This window comes from Mytilus edulis, chromosome 1 (assembly GCF_963676685.1).
Source record: "Mytilus edulis chromosome 1, xbMytEdul2.2, whole genome shotgun sequence".
NCBI lineage: Eukaryota > Metazoa > Mollusca > Bivalvia > Mytilida > Mytilidae > Mytilus > Mytilus edulis.
In genome coordinates this window covers 97,280,147-97,301,292 of record NC_092344.1, presented here as the reverse complement: position 1 = coordinate 97,301,292, position 21,146 = coordinate 97,280,147, and the positions used below count along the sequence as shown (strand labels likewise).

The 21,146-nt window shown below is 32.3% G+C and overlaps 1 protein-coding gene across 1 annotated transcript; it reads right to left on the bottom strand.

Annotated features, from left to right (window-relative positions):
* Positions 1–5,996: 5,996 nt before the first annotated feature.
* On the bottom strand, positions 5,997–20,975 carry LOC139496194 (uncharacterized). The gene is made up of 4 exons (XM_071284664.1): positions 20,911–20,975; positions 15,437–15,487; positions 11,474–11,782; positions 5,997–6,209 (listed from the first exon to the last, which is right to left on the bottom strand). Exons 2-4 carry the CDS (start codon positions 15,476–15,478, stop codon positions 6,087–6,089), a joined length of 474 nt encoding a protein of 157 aa, XP_071140765.1. The 5' UTR covers positions 15,479–15,487; positions 20,911–20,975; the 3' UTR covers positions 5,997–6,086.
* Positions 20,976–21,146: the final 171 nt, after the last annotated feature.

The window sequence follows — 21,146 nt, the reverse complement described above, 5'->3', positions numbered from 1 at the left end:
CACTTAGGTATTGCTTGAGGTACTTTTAGTAGGATCCCTCTACTTTCATAAATCTAGCATGTCACCAAGTGTATAAAAAGTTTTTGGAGAATGTATGATAAGAAACATTATTTGTCTTGGAAATTACAAATTTTCAAAATATAATCCTTGAAAAATTATGATACTTATACTGATAAAGGAATAGAATAATAACTATCAGGATTCTTCATTTCAGAGATGTCAATTGTGACAATATTAATAATGCTATGAAGTAATAGATATGTTAAAATTAAACATTTATCACATTATATTTTTACAAGTTTAAGTTGAACAATCATCATGTAAACCTTACTCTTAAATTATTTTTTAATCCACACGAATATCTTTAAATTAGACTGTTTACCAGGTTTGTAATAACATGAGCAAGACGACGGAGGTCACATGTGGAGCAGGATCTGCTTACCCTTCCAGAGCACCTGATATCACCCCCAGTTTTTGATTGGGTTCATGTTGCTCAGTCTTCAGTTTTCTATGTTGTGTCTTGTGTATTATTGTTTTTCTGTTTGTCTTTTTTCTTTTGTAGCCATGGCGTTGTCAGTTTATTAATTTTTTGATCTATGTGTTTGAATGTCCCTCTGGTATCTTTCCCCCTGTTTTGTATACATGGTTCTTAAGAAAATTTCTAATTTAGCAATGCCTTGTCTAATTGCAAAGTCCATATTAAGTTAATCCTAACTATAGTTTCCTACTTAAGTGTTGCTCATCTTTCTTCACAATGTTGCAGATACAATTAGAACTTTTTCTGTTTTAGCAAAGTCAATTGAAGTAATTCAGTATAAATAGTATATTGTCATCTACTTGAACATTGTTTATACAATAACACATCTGAAAATGTGATTGTTTATAAAATTCTTTAATTTTAATTTCACTTTATTTGATTAATGTTTCCATAGTTGTATTGTGACATAACAATTTGTAACTGCAACTTATGTACGAAAGAGGTTGTAAAAACTTCTCAATTGTCATGAAGAAGCAACCAATGTGGGGAAACATGCAGTTCTATAAATACACTAATATCTCGCATCAACATTGGAAGGTCTTATTAATGACAGATTGATAGAATTGGTCCAACTTTGTTTCACAAAACAAAATGGTCAATGGAGAGAAAACTAGAATTGGGTCATCTAGAGATCATACTCCTACTGGCAGAAAAACTCTTTTTCCAAATCAAAATTGAAATTGGAATGACATATTTGTTACATTTGGAGGAAAGGTTTTTTCAACATACAATCGCATTCCCATGGGGAAAAAACTGTGCTTTCTGTTTTCAAACTTTAATCATTTGAGATAGACTTTAATTTATACAGGAGCTTCTAAAGAAAAAATATAAGAAGCTGGCATTTTCCTTAAATTTCAGATTATTCTAAATAAGATGATATGCTTTAGCTAAAAGAAAGGCAAGGATACCAAAGGGACATTCAAACTCATAAGTCGAAAATAAACTGACAACGCCATGGCTAAAAATGAAAAAGACAAAAGACAAACAATAGTACACATGAAACAACATAGAAAAACAAAGAATGAGCAACAGGAACACAACCAAAAAACTGTGGGTGATTTTAGCGATATGATTCAAGTTTAGTGAAAATGGTGACTGCATCTTTCTCATGTATTTGAAAAAAAAAGGATTCAATAGATACATTTAGCCCTGCTTCATATCTTGACATATAACTAGGAGTTGGCAATAAGGAGCAGTTGATAACTAAACTTTGAAACAAAAACAAAGAAGCTATTGCATCAAGAGTTCCAAGTTGTAAAATTGAAGTCATCCCTTTGTAGGTGATACAGGCGCCATCATGATTTGGTTGATTAAAAAATATATATGTCTTAAATGACAAAGGATATGTTCACTTATCGTAACCTTTATCATGTCCTCTTTTTCTCGATTGTTACACTTCAAAATGAGACTTTGTAACAATACCAAATGAGACTTTACAACAATACCAAATGAGACTGTAACAATGCCAACTGAGACTTTGTAACAATACCAAATGAGACTGTAACAATACCAAATGAGACTTTGTAACAATACCAAATGAGACTTTGTAACATTACCAAATGAGGCTTTGTATCAATTCCAAATGAGACTTTGTAACAATACCAAATGAGGCTTTGTAACAATACCAAATGAGACTTTGTAACAATACCAAATAAGACTTTGTAACAATACCAAATGAGGCTTTGTTACAATACCAAATGAGACTTTGTAACAATACCAAATGAGACTGTAACAAAACCTAATGAGACTTTGTAACATTACCAAATGAGGCTTTGTAACAATACCAAATGAGACTGTTACAATACCAAATGAGGCTTTGTAACAATACCAAATGAGACTTTGTAACAATACCAAATGAGACTTTGTAACAATACCAAATGAGGCTTTGTTACAATACCAAATGAGACTTTGTAACAATACCAAATGAGACTGTAACAAAACCTAATGAGACTTTGTAACATTACCAAATGAGGCTTTGTAACAATACCAAATGAGACTTTGTAACATTACCAAATGAGACTTTGTAACATTACCAAATGAGACTTTGTTACATTACCAAATGAGGCTTTGTATCATTACCAAATGAGACTTTGTAACATTACCAAATGAGACTGTAACAATACCAAATGAGACTTTGTAACATTACCAAATGAGACTGTTACAATACCAAATGAGACTTTGTAACATTACCAAATGAGACTGTAACAATACCAAATGAGACTGTTACAATACCAAATGAGACTCTGTAACAATACCAAATGAGACTTTGTAACATTACCAAATGAGGCTTTGTAACAATACCAAATGAGACTGTAACAATACCAAATGAGACTTTGTAACATTACCAAATGAGGCTTTTTCACAGATATTTACTTAACACAATAGGTGCCACCAGGGGAGCAAGAACTGTTTAACCTTCTCTAGGATCTTAAAAGGTTATTCAATCCCTAGTAATGATTCAAAAGGGTTTTGTGTTGCAATTACTTTAGTTTTTAGTAGTGCTGTCAAGGGTCAACCGTCTGAAGGACCGAATATCAAAAAGGCTAACCAGTTAACCGACCTTTTTCCATTTTTAATAGATTTGATATAAATATGTATTGAAATCATTAAATAGTTATGTTTTATTTAAAAATTATCGTCGTGGTAATTAATCTGTCAGATCAATTGTCCAGTATATTGATTGCTATTGTTTATTTCAAAAACATAGAATTAATTGAACATGTCTATCAGTCCGGGCAAGTATTAGTATACATTTTTTCTTAACATAACTTTATATCAATAATTCGATAGAATTTTACGATTTACTTCATTATTTCATTTTTGATCGAATATTGTGTAGACCTACATCTGAATGTGTAAACTCCGTCGTGCAAGGCTTTTTCATACTTTAAACAAAAGGCTAACTAAAAATTTGTGAATGTAATCAATGTATACTTGATAGTATGAGTAACATGCTCAAATATTTCAAATTGAAACACTCCACATTATTTGTGGAGACAACAAATGAAAATAAAAGAATCATCGGTTTCAGACATATTCAATTCTAAGAGTTCAAGGAGTTTTTTTTATTTTTCAATCTGAAGTTAGTACAAACATCATAGTTGATACGATGTATAGGAATATTAAAAGTAAAACTTAACCAGGAATCCTCACAGACAAGCCTTATAATGCCAAAGGACAAACTTCATTTTATCGTACTATAAAAATGTAAAAATTTATGACTTGGATGGAGAGTTGTCACATTGACACTCATACCACATCTTCTTACATCTATGTGTAGGGTAATATAGATAAGGCCTTCAAACATCAACTTAAACTACCGGTTAACCAGTTAATTGGTCGAACAATTAGCTGAGTAACCAGTTAGGCAAAAGTGTGCTATTTGACAACACTAGTATTTAGTATTGTTTTTTGTGTAATTTTATTTATTCTATGCTCATATTGTCTATTCTGGTTATTTTTGCTTGTCCTTAGTCCTGACAACCCTTGTTTTCATATCTAATTTTCACATTCTTTCAAGTCTAAAAGTAAAAGTATTTTAATGTACTAATGGTATTTGTATTTTTGAATGTCTTATTAGAAAATATACATTTATCAATCCTTTTTTGATAGATGTCTTATCATTGAATATGAATGTATTTAAACAAAAGTAACAAGTGTGTTACAATTGTACAGCTGACCCTTCCCTAACACCAGAGTTTTCCATGTTTTTGTCCAGCTTGCAACTTTTGTTGCAGAAAGCTTGACATGGGGATAGTGATTCGATGGCCGTGTTAACTGACTTCTTAAAAGCTTTATATTTTAGAAATTGGAGGACCTGGATGCTTCATACTTTGTATATAGTTCCCTCATGTTACAAAATTTCCATCTTACACATGTTCATTGTCCATGACCTCATTTTCATGGTTCGGTGACTACTTGAAAAAATAGTTAAGATTTTTTGTAATGTTTAAAAATTCTCTCTTATCGTGAATAATTGGATAATTATATTTGGTATGTGCATACCTTGCAAGGTCCTCATGCCCATTAGATAGTTTTCACTTGACCTCAACCTAATTTCATGGATCATGATCAAGATTTAGTTTTGGTGGTCAAGTCCATATCTCGGATACTATAAGCAATAGGTCTTCTATATTTGGTGTATGGAAAGATTGTACAGTGTACATATCTAACTGGTAGATGTCATCTTACCTTGACCTCATTTTCATGATTCATTGGTTATAGTTAAGTTTTAGTGTTTTTGTCATTTCTACTATATTTGGTGTATGGATTAATTGTAGGGTGTACATGTCCAACTGGAGTGTCATCTGACCTTGACCTCATTTTCACAGTTCATTGCTCAGTGTTAAGTTTTTGTGTTTTGGTCTGTTTTTCTTATACAATAAGAAATAGGTCAACTATATTTGTAATGAAGGATTGTAAGCTGTACATGTCTGTCTGGCATAGTTCATTTGACCTTGACCTCATTTTCATGGTTCATTAGTCTTGTTTCTTAGAAACTATGAGCATGATAAGCAAAAGGTCAACTATATATATTGATAGTAGGTGTACATGTATTTCTCGTTATGTTTATATGACCTTGACCTCATTTTCTATGATCATATTAAGCTTATGTTAAAGTTGTATTAAAAATAACTTTGTATTTAGGACTATCAATATCATATCAATGGTTATAAATAAAGAAAGTGACACATTCTAGTGTGTGCACTTTTGTCTAATGGTACTGCTAAATCCATATTTTTATGTGTGATGTTTATATTTCTATCTTATGGGGATTTTCTTTTTTGCGATGGTGTTGCCTGCTTAAATTGGACTTTTTATTTTCCATTTCTTACTTAGTATCTTCTCACTTTTTCACAAAAAACAGCAACTACACTAAAAAATATTTTAGTTTGCCTAAATCCTACCCAAAGATGGATAAAGTGGGTAAGTAGGTTTTTTAGGCAAAGAAAAATTGAACGTTCAGATGTTTCTAGTCTTCATGTCTATCTAAATAAATAAAAAACTTTTCCACATCAGGACAATAAAATATTTTGAGTAGGCAGCTATATTCTGGGTAGGTTGGGTTAAAGCTAACAAACAAATTCTTTTTTTATTGCCTCTCCCAACTTACTTTTGTAGGGACAAGAAAAAAGATTGTTATTGTTTCATTCGGAATGTGTGAATTTGTTCGTTAAAAGAAGGGTCAGTAATAGGTCTTTATAGCAAAATTACAGTAAGTCCTAAGATTTTTAAAAGATGTCATTATAATATACCTATTTGTAACTTTTATGTCATTGCTGTATTTTTTTGTTTTTCAAATTGACTTTCAAGGATTTTAATTCATCTGTTGATTTTCTTTTGGAGTTGAACATGTTATTTTCTTTCATCCATAATCACTAATAATAATCCATCTTTTTCAACCTATGACAATGTATGTAGGCAAAATCTTTACTATCATTAATTCAAGATACAAAAATGCATTTTCCAATTATTTTTAATACAATCACTTAATTCAAACAAATATACATTACAAATAAAAATAACAAATAAAGAAGATAAATGTCTTTTAAACCAGATGCATTGTTTGTCCTCTATTGAAAGGTCTAACACATGTAAATTGTGGAGGAGGGTCAATATGATCTCTTCCTTGTCTGTGTCTTTCTCTATCCATCTCCCATCGCCTTTCAAACTGCAAAAAATGCAACAACAATAATTATTAGAATGTGTTTTTAGGAATACAAAAGACCTACAGACACTACCCAGCTGATTTTAACAAACAAAGCCATGAAATAAATTAGTCGACTAATACTTTTATCCTCCCTTCATTTCTAGAAATAATATTTTCTACCAGCCATCCAGTCATCGAACTTTCCAGTATGTTTAATGTGGTCTTTTGACCAGCTAAAATAAGTATATATCCTCATTTATGATTGGACACATGTCAATGCATTTTATTCACAGTACAATATAATTTTGAAAATAAGAAAATGTAGAATGATTGCCAATAATACAACTATCCAACAGAGACCAGGTGATGTACTTTTTTTTAAATACATGTAATTGTTAGCTTGCAAGGCTTTTCATGTAATATAGTATTAAGTTAGATACATGGTATACCGCCATCTTGGATAGTACAATCACAGTAAAAAATCGGTCTAGTTATTTGACTAAATCTGCATATTTGAAGACAGATTTGCAATTTAAAGGTTAGACTGTTTAATAATATAAAGAAAATGTGGTAATTTATTGTATAATTCAAAATATATAGCAAGAAAACAAGTTCCATGACACCATTTTTTCTTTTTATTTTCTTAAAATATATTACAAAACCTATCTTTTCACAATTTATTTCAAAATTCTATCTCATAGATTTTTTTTTATGCACAAAAATGTGGTTTTCCATGAACAATCTAACCAAATTTAGGCAATTTTCAACGACTCATAGCTTGAAAAATAGCACAATGACCCATACTAAGTATAAGAAAATTCTGTCTCAAAAAATATTTACTTATGATCTGGCCTCAGAACACAATTATTCTTCCCCTTGGCTACAATGCATTTTTTAGTTAAAGTCAAATTGAATTAAAAAATTTGCACCGCCATAAACATGAAATAAATTTAACTGCTTATAGACCATTATTATTCTAATAAAATATGCTTGTCCCAGTACAATCCATCAGTGCTTTTTATTTTGAGGGCCCTATTAGCATGCCAATGGTAGGATTTGAATCTTGAATAAATGACGAAGGCTGATTTCTACCCTACTTTCATTTTGGCCAAATCACTACTTTCACTTTCAACAATCATTTTTTTCCACATGTTTTACTTATTTCAATATATATGCAACTGATAGGACCACTCAAATAGTAAACATTTCAAAGAAAACAGTAGACAGATTACTTGGGAAGAAATACCCCATATAATAATTGGGAACTATATTCCTAGACCACGAACAAAGGGAATTAATTGTGATCTGAGGCCTCCTAGGCCTCAGAACACAATTATTCTTCCCCTTGGCTACAATGCATTTTTCAGTTAAAGTCAAATTGAATTAAAAAATTTGCACCGCCACAAACATGAAATATATTTAACTGCTTATAGACCATTATTATTCTAATAAAATATGCTTGTCCCAGTACAATCCATCAGTGCTTTTTCTTTTGAGGGCCCTATTAGCATGCCAATGGTAGGATTTGAATCTTGAATAAATGACGAAGGCTGATTTTTACCCTACTTTCATTTTGGCCAAATCACTACTTTCACTTTCAACAATCATTTTTTTCCACATGTTTTACTTATTTCAATATATATGCAACTGAAAGGACCACTCAAATAGTAAACATTTCAAAGAAAACAGTAGACAGATTACTTGGGAAGAAATACCCCATATAATAATTGGGAACTATATTCCTAGACCACGAACAAAGGGAATTAATTGTGATCTGAGGCCTATAGACCTCAAAAAATTAAAGTATCCATATGAAACTTTACAGTTACTTAGCATTATATCTTAGTAGTATAACTGCCAAATTTTATCACATTCTGACAAATAATAAAAAAAGTTTGGAATGTTTTTATATTAGTATATATGTCTGCGGAACATGCTATTTGCAAAGTTTTAAGAATTCAGTCAAAATTTTATTCAGAAAATATTTTTTTGGTATTGTTTTCCCAAAATAAGCCTTGATCCAGTTAACATTACTTGTATTTAGTTGAAATGAGACAACTGCTAAAGCAAACTGCCACTTATATGCCATTATTTTTCATATCTATATCTCTATGTTTATTAAATCAGAATTGATCAGTATGATAAAGGTACAGACATAAAAACCATAATTGTGGATGAATAAACACTGAAAAATTGATTTATTCCCTTCATTCTATCCCACCTATTGGTTATTTACTTCTAAACAACTAAAAGTAATTTAGACTTGACACTTTTAAATTTTTAAAAACATTTTTTTTTCATTATTTTTAAATGTCTTTGTATGTCATGTTATGTCCCAGGATCAACTCAGTTTTGTAAAACCTTATTAAATTGCATTTATAAGGTACCCTCATGATTTAATGAAGTAACATGGTACATTCTCACAATTTTATTCCTTTAATTTTCATTAAAAATCATGTAAACTTTTAAAAATGCCAATATCTGCCTCATATGCCCAAATATGGTAAAAATGTCTTATTTTGATAGACTTTGTGTAATTTCCGTTTTCTTTCTTGAAAAGTAATCAGACAAGGATCATGTTGTTACTTGTTAGACCCTTTATTTACAATAATTGTGTTTTGTCCAAACTCATCTCCTAGGCCTCAGAACACAATTATTCTTCCCCTTGGCTGCAATGCATTTTTTAGTTAAAGTCAAATTGAATTAAAAAATTTGCACCGCCACAAACATGAAATAAATTTAACTGCTTATAGACCATTATTATTCTAATAAAATATGCTTGTCCCAGTACAATCCATCAGTGCTTTTTCTTTTGAGGGCCCTATTTGCATGCCAATGGTAGGATTTGAATCTTGAATAAATGACGAAGGCTGATTTCTACCCTACTTTCATTTTGGCCAAATCACTTCTTTCACTTTCAACAATCATTTTTTTCCACATGTTTTACTTATTTCAATATATATGCTGATAGGACCACTCAAATAGTAAACATTTCAAAGAAAACAGTAGACAGATTACTTGGGAAGAAATACCCCATTAATTGTGATCTGAGGCCATCTACCTTAAACCTGTTAAAGGGAGATAATCATGTAACTAACAATGATAAGGGATTACAATAATGTATACTTATGAAAATAATATTTTTCAACAAAACATTTCCCTAAATGTTCAGCATATATGTTTTATATAAGTTAAACCATGTGAAGAAAACAACAACTATAATTCTTACTGTTAGTTTAAATCTTACTACTTTCTTGTTCTTTGTTTTGTATACCGGTAGTCTATATCAGATAATTAGATATAGGAAGATGTGGTGCGAGTGCCAATGAGACAACTCTCCATCCAAATAACAATTTATAAAAGTAAACCATTATAGGTCAATGTACGGCCTTCAATTGATCACTTTATGGTTAAAAGCATGAAAATTTGCACAGTGTTAGATGTGATGTTGATGAAAATTTTTGAATACAGAGTTTTGAACAAAAATCTAATATGGCCACCCATATTTAAAGATGGCCAACATAATTAAGGTACTGGGAAAAACAACACATACCAATGAAGTCTACCAATATGCTAGAGTTCAGTAAATGATCATTAAAAGTATTAAATAAAAGCCCATAGTATCAGCTTTCTAATTAGCATCAGTTTTTTCAGCTTTGTTATTCTCAATTATTCTCTCAATTGAAATATATACCCTAGAACCTCCCAAAAAAATCCAACACAAAGCTAAAAAAAACATGTATTTGTTGTTCCCAAATACATAAAATATCAACAGATGAACACTAATTAAAAGTTTGATATATTGTGACAGCTAGTTATTAATAATTATTATTACAATAAAACCTGTATAAACTGGCCGGCTACAAGACTATGAAAAAGGGCCGGTTTGGACAGTGAGTTGGTTTATTCAGATTTATGTTTTGACCTGAAGTAAATGATTTGTGACATCAGATACATTGCATGTTAAAGTTCTGTCAGATTGTAAATTACAAAAAAATGTAAAGACTGATACATTAAAATAAACAAGAATGTGTCCTCAGTACACGAATGCCCCACTCGCACTATCATTTTCTATGTTCAGTGGACCGTGAAATTGGGGTAAAATCTCTAATTTGGCAATAAAATTAGAAAGATCATATCATAGGGAACATGTGTACCAAGTTTGAAGTCGATTGGACTTCAACTTCATCAAAAACTACCTCGACCAAAAACTTTAACCTGAAGCGGGACAGACGGACGAACGGACGAACGAATGAACAGACGGACGCACAGACCAGAAAACATAATGCCCCTCTACTATCGTAGGTGGGGCATAAAAACACAATAAAATAATTAATTCGTATGATCATTGTTTTAAAATCTTCATATGCATTGGATTGTAACCCAAGAGTTTCGTTTACTTCCATGATCGTTAATTTCCAATTGTTGGTATGGCCGATTTGAAAGCCAGAATATTATCAATTGAAATTGCATCACGATTGAAATATTGTCGTACAGTTTACACTGCACATTGATTGTTGTAATCCGGGTGTTCTTCATTATCAGGGTCATTCTTTTAGAGGTTCATTACAGGGAACCCAGGATTTCGAAAACACGATGTAAATTTCTTACTCTTCGATTTGAAAAAAAATATTTAAGTTAAAAACGTAAGTTCAATCCGAGATATATTTGGCGTGTCTTTTAGTTTGAATAATACGTTTATAATGTTTTAATAAATAAAAAAGCTCACTACTGTACAACTATAAGTTCACAGTTTAAGACCTTGCTAATTGATTATCCTGAAAAGCCATATAGTATGAACAAATATGTTTTTATTGCATATCGATCATTTACAATCAATTAGACAAACTGGTTTTGACAGGTAATAATTGATGTAATTAAGAGTATTTGGACTTCATCATAAAACCGGAATTCGGAATATGCATGGTCCGGAGTACAAAGGGAGTTTTAACATAGACTTTGAAGGAAAAAAAGTGTGGCTTTAATTTTCAGCTGGAATGGACAGGAAACCAGTTTATTCAGGTTTGACTGTAGTGGATATAATAGTGGGATTTTTAGGCATGAAGTAAGATTAGTAGTATGATGTTACTGGTATTGTAAATATATTTTCAAATTTCCAGATTTGTCAAATGTCCCTTTCTTTTGACTCTGACCAATCTGCAGTTGACAAATCATCTCCCCTGGACATGTACACCCCTCCCATCCAGAATCTGAAAACTTGTCTGTTAATTTTGACCTCAAACATAAATTCTAATTCAGGATTTTTCAAAAACCCTATGACTTACTGATTTAAAACCACCTATACATTCTTTAAAATCTTCATATTCAGCTAGACATTCTCTGCCTGTCTGTACATTTCTCAGGCCAACTTGACTTGCACATCTGTAGTAATCCATCTCATGGTCTGCACACTTACTATCTCGTTGACAATGGTACCACTGTGAAGTTATAGGTGTTAAAGGTGTGTAGATCAGGGGTAAACCAAATCCAGCACCAAGTCCAGGATAATGCTGATCCCAAACCCTCAGAAATCTATTTATACCTCTCCTGAAATATGGCACTGGTGGTTCCTCACGTTTTTGATCCCTAAAGGGCTGAAATAATAAATAGTACTGTATTTACAAGCACTACCAACTAAATTTAGTCAGGAGTATAGTGTGTAAGTAGTGAGAGAAAGTGTGAGTGTGAGCAGCTATATTCTTTTTTTTTCTTTAATAACTATATTCTTGTATTATGAAGTTAAATTTAAAAAAAACAAAATGGATATTTACCCTAAAAACCAGTCAGGTGGTGATTGTAGGGGTATTGTAAAATCCTGACTATTGAAAAAAAAATAAAAGATAAAAAAAAAGGAGTATTCACTTGAAATGATATAAAGGTTATCTGTTCTTACATTTGAATTGTACTAGTTAGACAAAAATCAACCATAGATATAATACAAAGTAGTTTCATTTTGAGACACAATATATCTCATTCAATTACTAGTTTCTAAGTAATAATGGTTGTCTTACATATTTACATTTATATGTATTTGTCTATGTCAGTTTCAAAAGCTCTAAAAACTTGTGATGCTTAGAGTGTGCACCAAATAAAACTACCCCCATAAGGAGATTGCAATGCTGTAACAAGAAGTCCCCAGATGCTGTGTATTGAATGAAGAATAAATTATATATAGTGTGTACAATATAGAAATTAAATCATGTACTGTACTACGACGCAAAATTCAAACTGACGAGGAAATGTATTTTTATAAGCCTTGGTGGTCGAGTGGTCTAGCGCATCAGATACAGTGCAAGGCAATTTGGTGCCACGATATCCCAGTAGCATGAGTTCGAATCACAGCAAGGGAAGAGCAACAAAAATTTGTGAAAGCAAATTTACAGATCTAACATTGTTGGGCTGATTTTTAGACGAACATTATAGAAATTATATATAGTGTGTACAATCTAGAAATTAAATATAGTGTGTACAATCTAGAAATTAGATATAGTGTGTACAATCTAGAAATTACATTTGGTGTGTACAAATAAGAATTTTACAACACAAACTTGGGCCATACTTAAAAATATTTTGGATTGCCCAAACCCTACCCAAAGGTTGAGACAGTGGGTAGGTAGGTAGGCATTTTCTTTTTTTTTTCAAAAAAAGAAATTGAAGTATCAGATGTTTATTAGTCTTCATGCCTATTTGATTAAAAAAAACTTCTTCAAATCAGGACAATAAAAGAATTTGAGTAGGCAGCTTTTTTCTGGGTAGGTAGCGTTTGGGCAAACAAACCTATTATTTATTATGGCCTTGGGCAACATTAAACCAGCTGCTCTGCAGGGTGCAGCTTTATACGACCGCAGAGGTCTAACCCAGAACAGTTGGGGCAAGTATGGACACAACTTTCAAGCTTGATACAGCTCTGAATTTGGATTGTGATCACATTTTAGACATAATATGAGTTTCTGACACAAAACAAATGTCAAGATCTTACAAATCTATTGGGCAAAATTGTGCAATTAAAGATTTCTTCTTCAAACTTTTCAAAAATTTGGAATTTGAAATTTTGGGGGGGAAAATGAAAACTGCCCCCCTTTTTTTTGCAATTATTCCAAAACCTGACATTTCTTTCTACATAATTTACAAGAAGTGTAAGGGAGGTGAATCAGAACATACCTAACCTTGAGGTACCAGTCTTGTATTACAACTCTAGTTTCCGGTGCATGTCCGGTGCATGTCAAAACATGGAGGGAAACAAAATAGTGCATTTTTTTCTGAATTTTTTTCTGAACTCAACTTTTTCTGTTTGATTATAGGTTTATGCTGAATTGAAACATATATATAGACTTTAAAAAAATCTTGCATCTTTTGGGGGATATCAATCCAGGAAAGTGGAAGGATATCATGTTTGGAAGTGGTGCGGACTAGTAAAAACAGCAAACAGAAAGTAGGAAAAAAATGTTTTGACTTCTGGATTACGTTACTTTTTATTCTTCGTGGCATGACCCACTTTTTTTTCGATTAAATCACAATTTCACATTAGTACAAACATGATATGAACATGAAATTTTTTTTTCCATGTAGCATTTTTTATTTTTTTATTTTCAAAGATCAACTGTTCTGCATGTAAGCCTATGGAGCAGTCAATTACAAGACTGCAACCTTGAATGTTTTATTTATTTGCATTAGTTTACCTCCCTTATACTGCTTTTAAATTCATGTCTTAATTGTCCATTGACCAGAAAAACCTAGTTTTCCCACTTTTTTGGGCCTTTTGCCCCTAGTTCTAAAAAATGTTGAGCGATAACCCCCAAAATCTATACTAAACATCCCTTCATGATATGGAAACTTGTGAAAGAATTTCAAAGAGATTCATACACTTAAACACAAGTTATTGTTTGAAAACTACAAAAATGCTTATTTTGGGCCCCCTTTTTTGGCCCCTAATTCCTATTGGGACCATAACCCTGAAAATCAATCCCAACCTTCCTTTAGTGGTATTGAACCTTCTGGTAAAATATAATAGAGATCCATTACTAAAACAAAAGTTATTGTCTGGAAACAAAATGCAGCTTTGGATGACAACGCAGAAGACATGATACCATTATACGACGCAAATTTTTTTTTGCAGTCGTATAAAAACAAGAAGCCCTCAAGCGCCTGAATTGCTCACCTGTAACTTTTGCTTAAACCTTTCATCAATGATATTTTGTGCTTTTCAACATATATTAATGAGAATGCCATTGAAATGTTCTTTATATGTGTCATTTTTTCTTCAAAAGCAAAAAATGCATTTTACCATTTTAGTCATAGTGGCTATGTTCATGAACATGATCATGATGATGTACAAGGAAATAAAATACAAAATTTTGCTAGTTATTCTGAAACTCATTTAGTCCAAGTTTGGCTGATATTGATTCAGCAGTTTTAAAAGTAAGCGAACTAAATGAACACTCAACAAATTGTAAAAATTTGTCTTTAAAGGACAATATAACTCATTTAGGGGTCAATTGACAATTTTGGTCATATAAAAATTTATTAGTAGATCTTACCTTGCTGAACAATTTTTCTGTTTACAGTTTATCTTTATCTATAATAACATTCAAGATGATAACCAAAAACCTCAAAATTTACTTAAAATTACCAATTTAGTAGCAGCAACCCAACAATTGGTTGTTAGATTTATCTGAAAATAATTTTAGAGCTGATAAAACATTCTCTAATGAACATTTTATTTTTTCACCCACACAGATTTGCTCTTAATGCTTTAGATTTTGGGATATTTATTATCAGCCAAAAACTACATTTTACCCCCATGTTCTAATTTGAGCCATGGTCAATGATGGTGATCATGTTTTTTTATGAAAAAGAAAATAAAACAAAAACTTATTCGAGATACCCTAAGAATCATTCAGCTGAAGTTTGGTTAAAATTGGTACAACAGTTTTAGAGGAGAATATGTTTGAAATAATTAACACTTGTCAGAGGATGATGACAACAGACAATGGCAAAAGCTCACATTTCTGTTGAAAAGGTGATTTAAGAAGTATGATTCAAAATATAACACATTACTACATGGTACATCACACATCTATATATTAGTAGGACCTGAAGATGTGATGGGGATGCTGATGTGTGATGGTGATCAAAACACACACTTTAGACTCAAACCATAGCAGATCAGTGTGACCATCAAAGTTTCAGAGTAATCATCACAAGTCCTACATATATGAAGGTATACTGGAAACTAGAAATAAACAAACCTCAGTAAGTCCCAAATAAATTCCTCGTGTTGCATCTGGCATTGTGAGCCCCTGAAATAATACAAATTTTGAAATAACACTTCAGACTGAGTAAAACTTTTAAGTACCGGGAAATCTAATTATTTGTGTGGATCGATGCACTATTGATTATTCAGATTAACTGCAGTAATTCAAGATTTCAGAAACTAACTAGCTATCATTCCTTTGTTTCTTAGTATATATATAGATAGTAAAATTAGGTTTTTCTCCGAGTCGTTTAAATCTCTTAAAACTAGGTGAGACATGAACAGTAGTGATTGATATGTAGTTTATATATAGAAAATTGACTATTTCAATCAACAACAAAAAAATCCAAAATAAATATCTGTATCATATACCCAAGCACTCGTTACCACGATTTCCCGAGGATTACAAGAACAAATTAATATCCAAAGGACAAATTGATTTGTCTCGAACATATGGTGTTATACTACTTAAAAAATAATATCAAAGTATACAATATTAAGATATAAGTCGTGTTTACTCATATGCATGCAATAAAAGTGCGATTAAACTTCAGGAAATCGATAAGCATGTCTTGTAAATTATATGCAAATTACCTGTTAAAACAATATGGTGAACATAGTTATTCAAAAGGTTAACAACTTTTAAAATATGCATACCAATTCATTTCTTGAAGATAACTTGTATTTAAATTAAGTTTTTACCACAGACTAAAACGTCTCAGACCTTATAATTATACAAGTTTAAGCAGTAAAACACCATGTAAAATCATGTTTTTGGGACAAACTCAATTTGTCCTTGGGATATTGTGGTACCACCAAGTGCCTGTGGTTTGACATAATATACATCGTTATACTTATCTTATAGTCCAAATAATTATGACATCTTGGAAGGCTATTTTTGATTTTTGCTCTGACGCCTCCCTGTGACATAAGGCATCAAAGAAAAAAATATAAATCCCCAGTCCCACTAGACCAAGATCGCAACATTGTCATCGCAATCTAAAATAAATTCAGATCGTGGTGAGCTCGCAGTATGAGTGGCATAAAAATGTAAATTTTCGTGTTAATCAGGTTGCTACTACGTTCTCATTACGCTTCTACAACGATCCGGCTACGATTATACCACGTTTTCACCATGCTTATTCTGCGACCTCACTACGATAATCACCATCTTTCTACTCTCATCACGCTCTCACTACGACAATACCACAATTTATCTGATTGCAACATTCCTTCTATATCTCAATGATATGTAGAGTTTTTCTGAAACAACTCAATCAAGCAACAAAATTAATGTAAGGGTAAGGGTAGAGGTAGTGGCAGAGAAAAATCTGTTAGTAACGAATCATGATCCAAAAGATAGATATCAGAACGACCAATCCAACCTGAATCACAACTTATTGCTGGTATATCAAGATCAAATGACGATGCTTTAGTGAATGGTAGTAGGGATGACACAGATGTGTCAAGAATGATTGAGCTGTTGGAGATAAAGGACAAGAGGTCCAAATTACATACAGACAAACAAAAGCTGGAGAGCTTTTATAAATTTCATGTGACAATGAGCATGATGATGGTAGTATGAAAGTAGTCGAGTCGTAAGAACAGCATGTCGTGATGGGGACGGCATGGGTGTGCTAAAATCATACTATGGTCTTTAACATTGTGGTGTAAGCGTGGTATATTTATAACATGGTATTAACAAAGTTTTGGTCGCGGTAAGAACCTGATGGTCGTAGTTAAGTTGCTGTGAGATCGTAGAGTAGTCTCCCCGACTAGAATTGCACTTTTGCTATATATGCTGTCACTACAATATGGTACAGCGACCTTTGCTATCTTACCACGACGTTACTGCACTCTTAATACGATTCTTCTAAGACTGAATTATGCCATGACTGCACCATGATTGTTTTGAACATGTTCAGAGTTTGACATGCTCATTAAGATCATGAAGACCTCACTACGACCGTACTACTGTCTTACTGTGAAAGAGGGACGAAAGATACCAGAAGGACAGTCAAACTCATAAATCTAAAATAAACTGACAACACCATGGCTAAAAAATGAAAAAGACAAACAATAGTACACATGACACAACATAGAAAACTAATGAATAAGCAACATGAACCCAACAAAAACTAGAGGTGATCTCAGGTGCTCCGGAAGAGTAAGCAGATCCTCCTCACATGTGGCACGCATGCAGTGGGATTTCCAGTGACACTAGAACAATAGAAAAGTCACTCTTCTTATGAAAGAGATAGAAAAGGTCTAAGAACAGGAGAGACAATTTACGCATAAAACCCGATATGCATAGGGATGAATATCTCTTAAAACACAAAACCATTATATAACTTTTATACAACCACTATAAATAAAGTATATGTTAAAGCTAAATGTGTTAATATATGATTTTTTAATTGCCAAACATGCTGTTAATTGAACAACCTATTGTTCAATATAGGGGTGTGTAAAAAACTGCCAGACTTGACTGCATATTTTTCTTTTTTTTTGAAAAAAATATATATCAAACCTTAATAATGTAGCTTTCTGGGTATCTAATTTTTAACGTGTTCCGAAATGTAGTTTCGTCACAAGAATTTTTCAAAGTTGTGTCATTTTGTGTATATGAATGTCGGTAAATTCGTATGATCGAGCACACCGACAAGTATATCGTTGGGACAACTCGATATAATGTAATCAATATACGTGAAAGATTACCTAATGTGAAGTTTATCAAAATCATCATAACATAATTGATCAACACATTATGTTTGAACAACATGAGTCCTGCAATATAAGATTTAAAGGTGCATATCATTTACATTCAACGTTTTTATTGGATTTTTTTTTACTACAATGTAACCTCGAGGTTCAACGTTGATAGTAAAAAAAAATCCCAGAAATTTTTTGAATGATATTGTAAATGATATGAACCTTCGAATTCTTATAACATCGGAATAGAAAATATGTGATCCGAATTAACCATGCACGTGTGCTACAGAAGATTATGAACTTTTATGATGTACAGGGGGTAAGGGTTTTTCTTAAACAATATTATGATCCCAAATTTGATGAATTTTGTTCGCAATACTTTAATATACACACTACATATAGCAAAGTATATATTAAATCTCAATGTATTATAATTAGGAAAAATGTTTGACTCGGAAAAAAAAAAATTTCCCCCTCCCCCCGTATTGCATGTAATGGTTTAAACCTAAAGGATTCGCACTAACTGCCTAAAAGGGGTCCGCTCCAGTCTTGAATCAGTGATTTTGTTTATCATAAACAATATATTGTCTCACACTGAAAGGGTCAGCCGGGCAACATGCACAGCCCGGATTGTCAAAACAACTAAGATTTACAAAAACGATTACAAACAAAAACCATCAGTTGGACAATCTTACTGGAATCTGATTATCTCTACTGATAAATAATGCAACACTAATGACACATTTAAGTTTTGGAATGATTTTATTCACAAAGAATGTTTCTCATTGGTATACATTTCTATGCTCTTGTCTTTTCAGAGTTTATATTGGAAATTAAAAATTGCTGCATGAAAGACACTAGCTCCACATTCCTATGCATATGATTTTATATGTACGAGAATCATTCCATAAAATATCCGTTTGATATCCTTTCAATGCATGACACTGTCTAGTGGTTTTTCTGCCACAATTACAAGGAAAACTTTGCTAAACTTGTGCTAAATCAAACACTTGAATCTTACATCGCTATTGATGTTAAGCAATTATTTAAAGGGCCATCCGGAACTGTTGGGTTTTATGACAGTCTTCCTTCCATACACACCATCGCTGCAAATTAATTTGAACATTCAATTAGATGATTATAATATTATTTGGCAATCCAAAGAGAACCTGAAAACATCAGACCACAATAAACAGAGACCCCAAAAAAAGCCAATTTTACTTTACAATGAAATTGAAAAAGTAGTTAGTTACATGTCAAATCATCTTTTGGCTGTCGACAAAAAATAAATAAAATCTAAATTTCGTAGCATTTGACCACCCCCCCCCCCCCTTTTTTTAACTGAATTTGTTCAAGGTATGGTGGTTTTACCCCTTTTCAGATTTCAGTATGTCATGTTGTATATCTTTTATAAATTAGATGAATTTCTAGCAAGTTTCTACGATATTCTTTATCATTTGACAAAATACTATGCATCTGAATTAAATTGTTTACTATTTGAAAAAGCGCGCCTTCTTTTACTTTAATTTACTTCCCTTTATTTCACATAGCAACAAATATTAAAAACTGCCACATTTGACTGCATATCAATTTTTTTCCCCAAAAAAAATATATGTCAAGCAGCATAATTAACTTTACAAATTGGGAGAAAATCAAGATGTTCCGACTATAGGTTAGTATTAAAAAAAAATAATGAAAGGTTGGCATGATTCCAGGTTTGAACCCTGACGACACTTAAAATCGAAAATTCACTTATTTACCTATCATATGAAGATACGATGATGTGATAAACTTAACAATTAATAATTTACCTGGTGCATTATCATATTCACATTACGTTGACACGTCTCAGTTCGTCTGTGTTAGCTCATTTCAAGCTCGTAAACAATGTACACCATTTTCCGCTGTTCTTTACCGATTACCTCTAGTCAGAAGAGCCCACTGTTTACAGGGGCGATAATATTTTGTCACCGGTTCACGCACTGCATGGTGTTGCTCATGATATGACAAATCCTGTAAATAGTCTAATTCGGTAGGTCACATTCATGAAAGGGAAGGGGATTGTAGTCATGACGTAAGGAACATATCCAATATCATTTGTGAAACGGTTATTCCATAACGGTCAACCAACTCGTGATCTGCACGATCAGAATTCTCATTTTTTCACAGATCGTAGTGTGATTGCGGCCTTGTGAGACTCTGGTATAATTCAATTTCAAGATGTCATAATTATTTGGACTAACTTATCTTATACACCTTATCGCTAATCCAGGCTGACACAGCCGCTTGAACTTTTGACGCATACAACAATCACTTTTCCATTGTGGCGTCAGATATTTTGTTTCATGACATCAACATTTTACGGGAACATGTCTGATATCTGGTATTGACGGACTAGTAGCTATATATATAGCGATAAGGTGTATTGCTTACAAGAATATATTTACAAACTCCTGTGGCTGTGGTACAGCCTTCACTAGCTACAGGTGAAGGCTCTAGGGACAACTTATGGGATTTGCTCAATGTTGAAGGACTTACGGTGACCTAAAGTTGTTAATTTCTGTGTCATTTGTGGGTCATTTGTGGTCTCTTGACAGTTTTGTCTGTTTGTGGAGAGAACTTTGTCTTGGTCTCATTCCACATCTTCTTTTTTATATTTAAAACTTAAAAGGAAGTAAAAATTAAATAATAAGTAAAGAGCAAATCATAATTAAATCTAGCAGATAGATTCTTCTGTTTTTAAACATAAATTTTCACCTTTTGTGATTTTCAAAGCCAAAGGTTCTTCAATCCAAAAACTAAATGACCTTGTCCTGTCCTCGAGTAATAATATATATATCAAAACGTGATGAAAACCACTATAAGCACCACCGTTTGATTGGATTATTGTTTTCCTGGTAACCTGTCTTATGGTTGAGACAAGGTCTCAGTCATTTTTTTTTCGATTTATTTCTAGCTTTTTCTTTGTTATGGATCGAAAACTCGTAGTTATA

Coding starts and splice junctions, on each gene's coding strand:
- LOC139496194 (XM_071284664.1), bottom strand. CDS start 15,478: ATGCCAGATGCAACACGAGGAATTTATTTGGGACTTACTGAG. Junction 11,783..15,436: donor TTTATTTGGGACTTACTGAG/GTTTGTTTATTT, acceptor TTATTATTTCAG/CCCTTTAGGGATCAAAAACG. Junction 6,210..11,473: donor GTATAGGTGGTTTTAAATCA/GTAAGTCATAGG, acceptor CATTTTTTGCAG/TTTGAAAGGCGATGGGAGAT.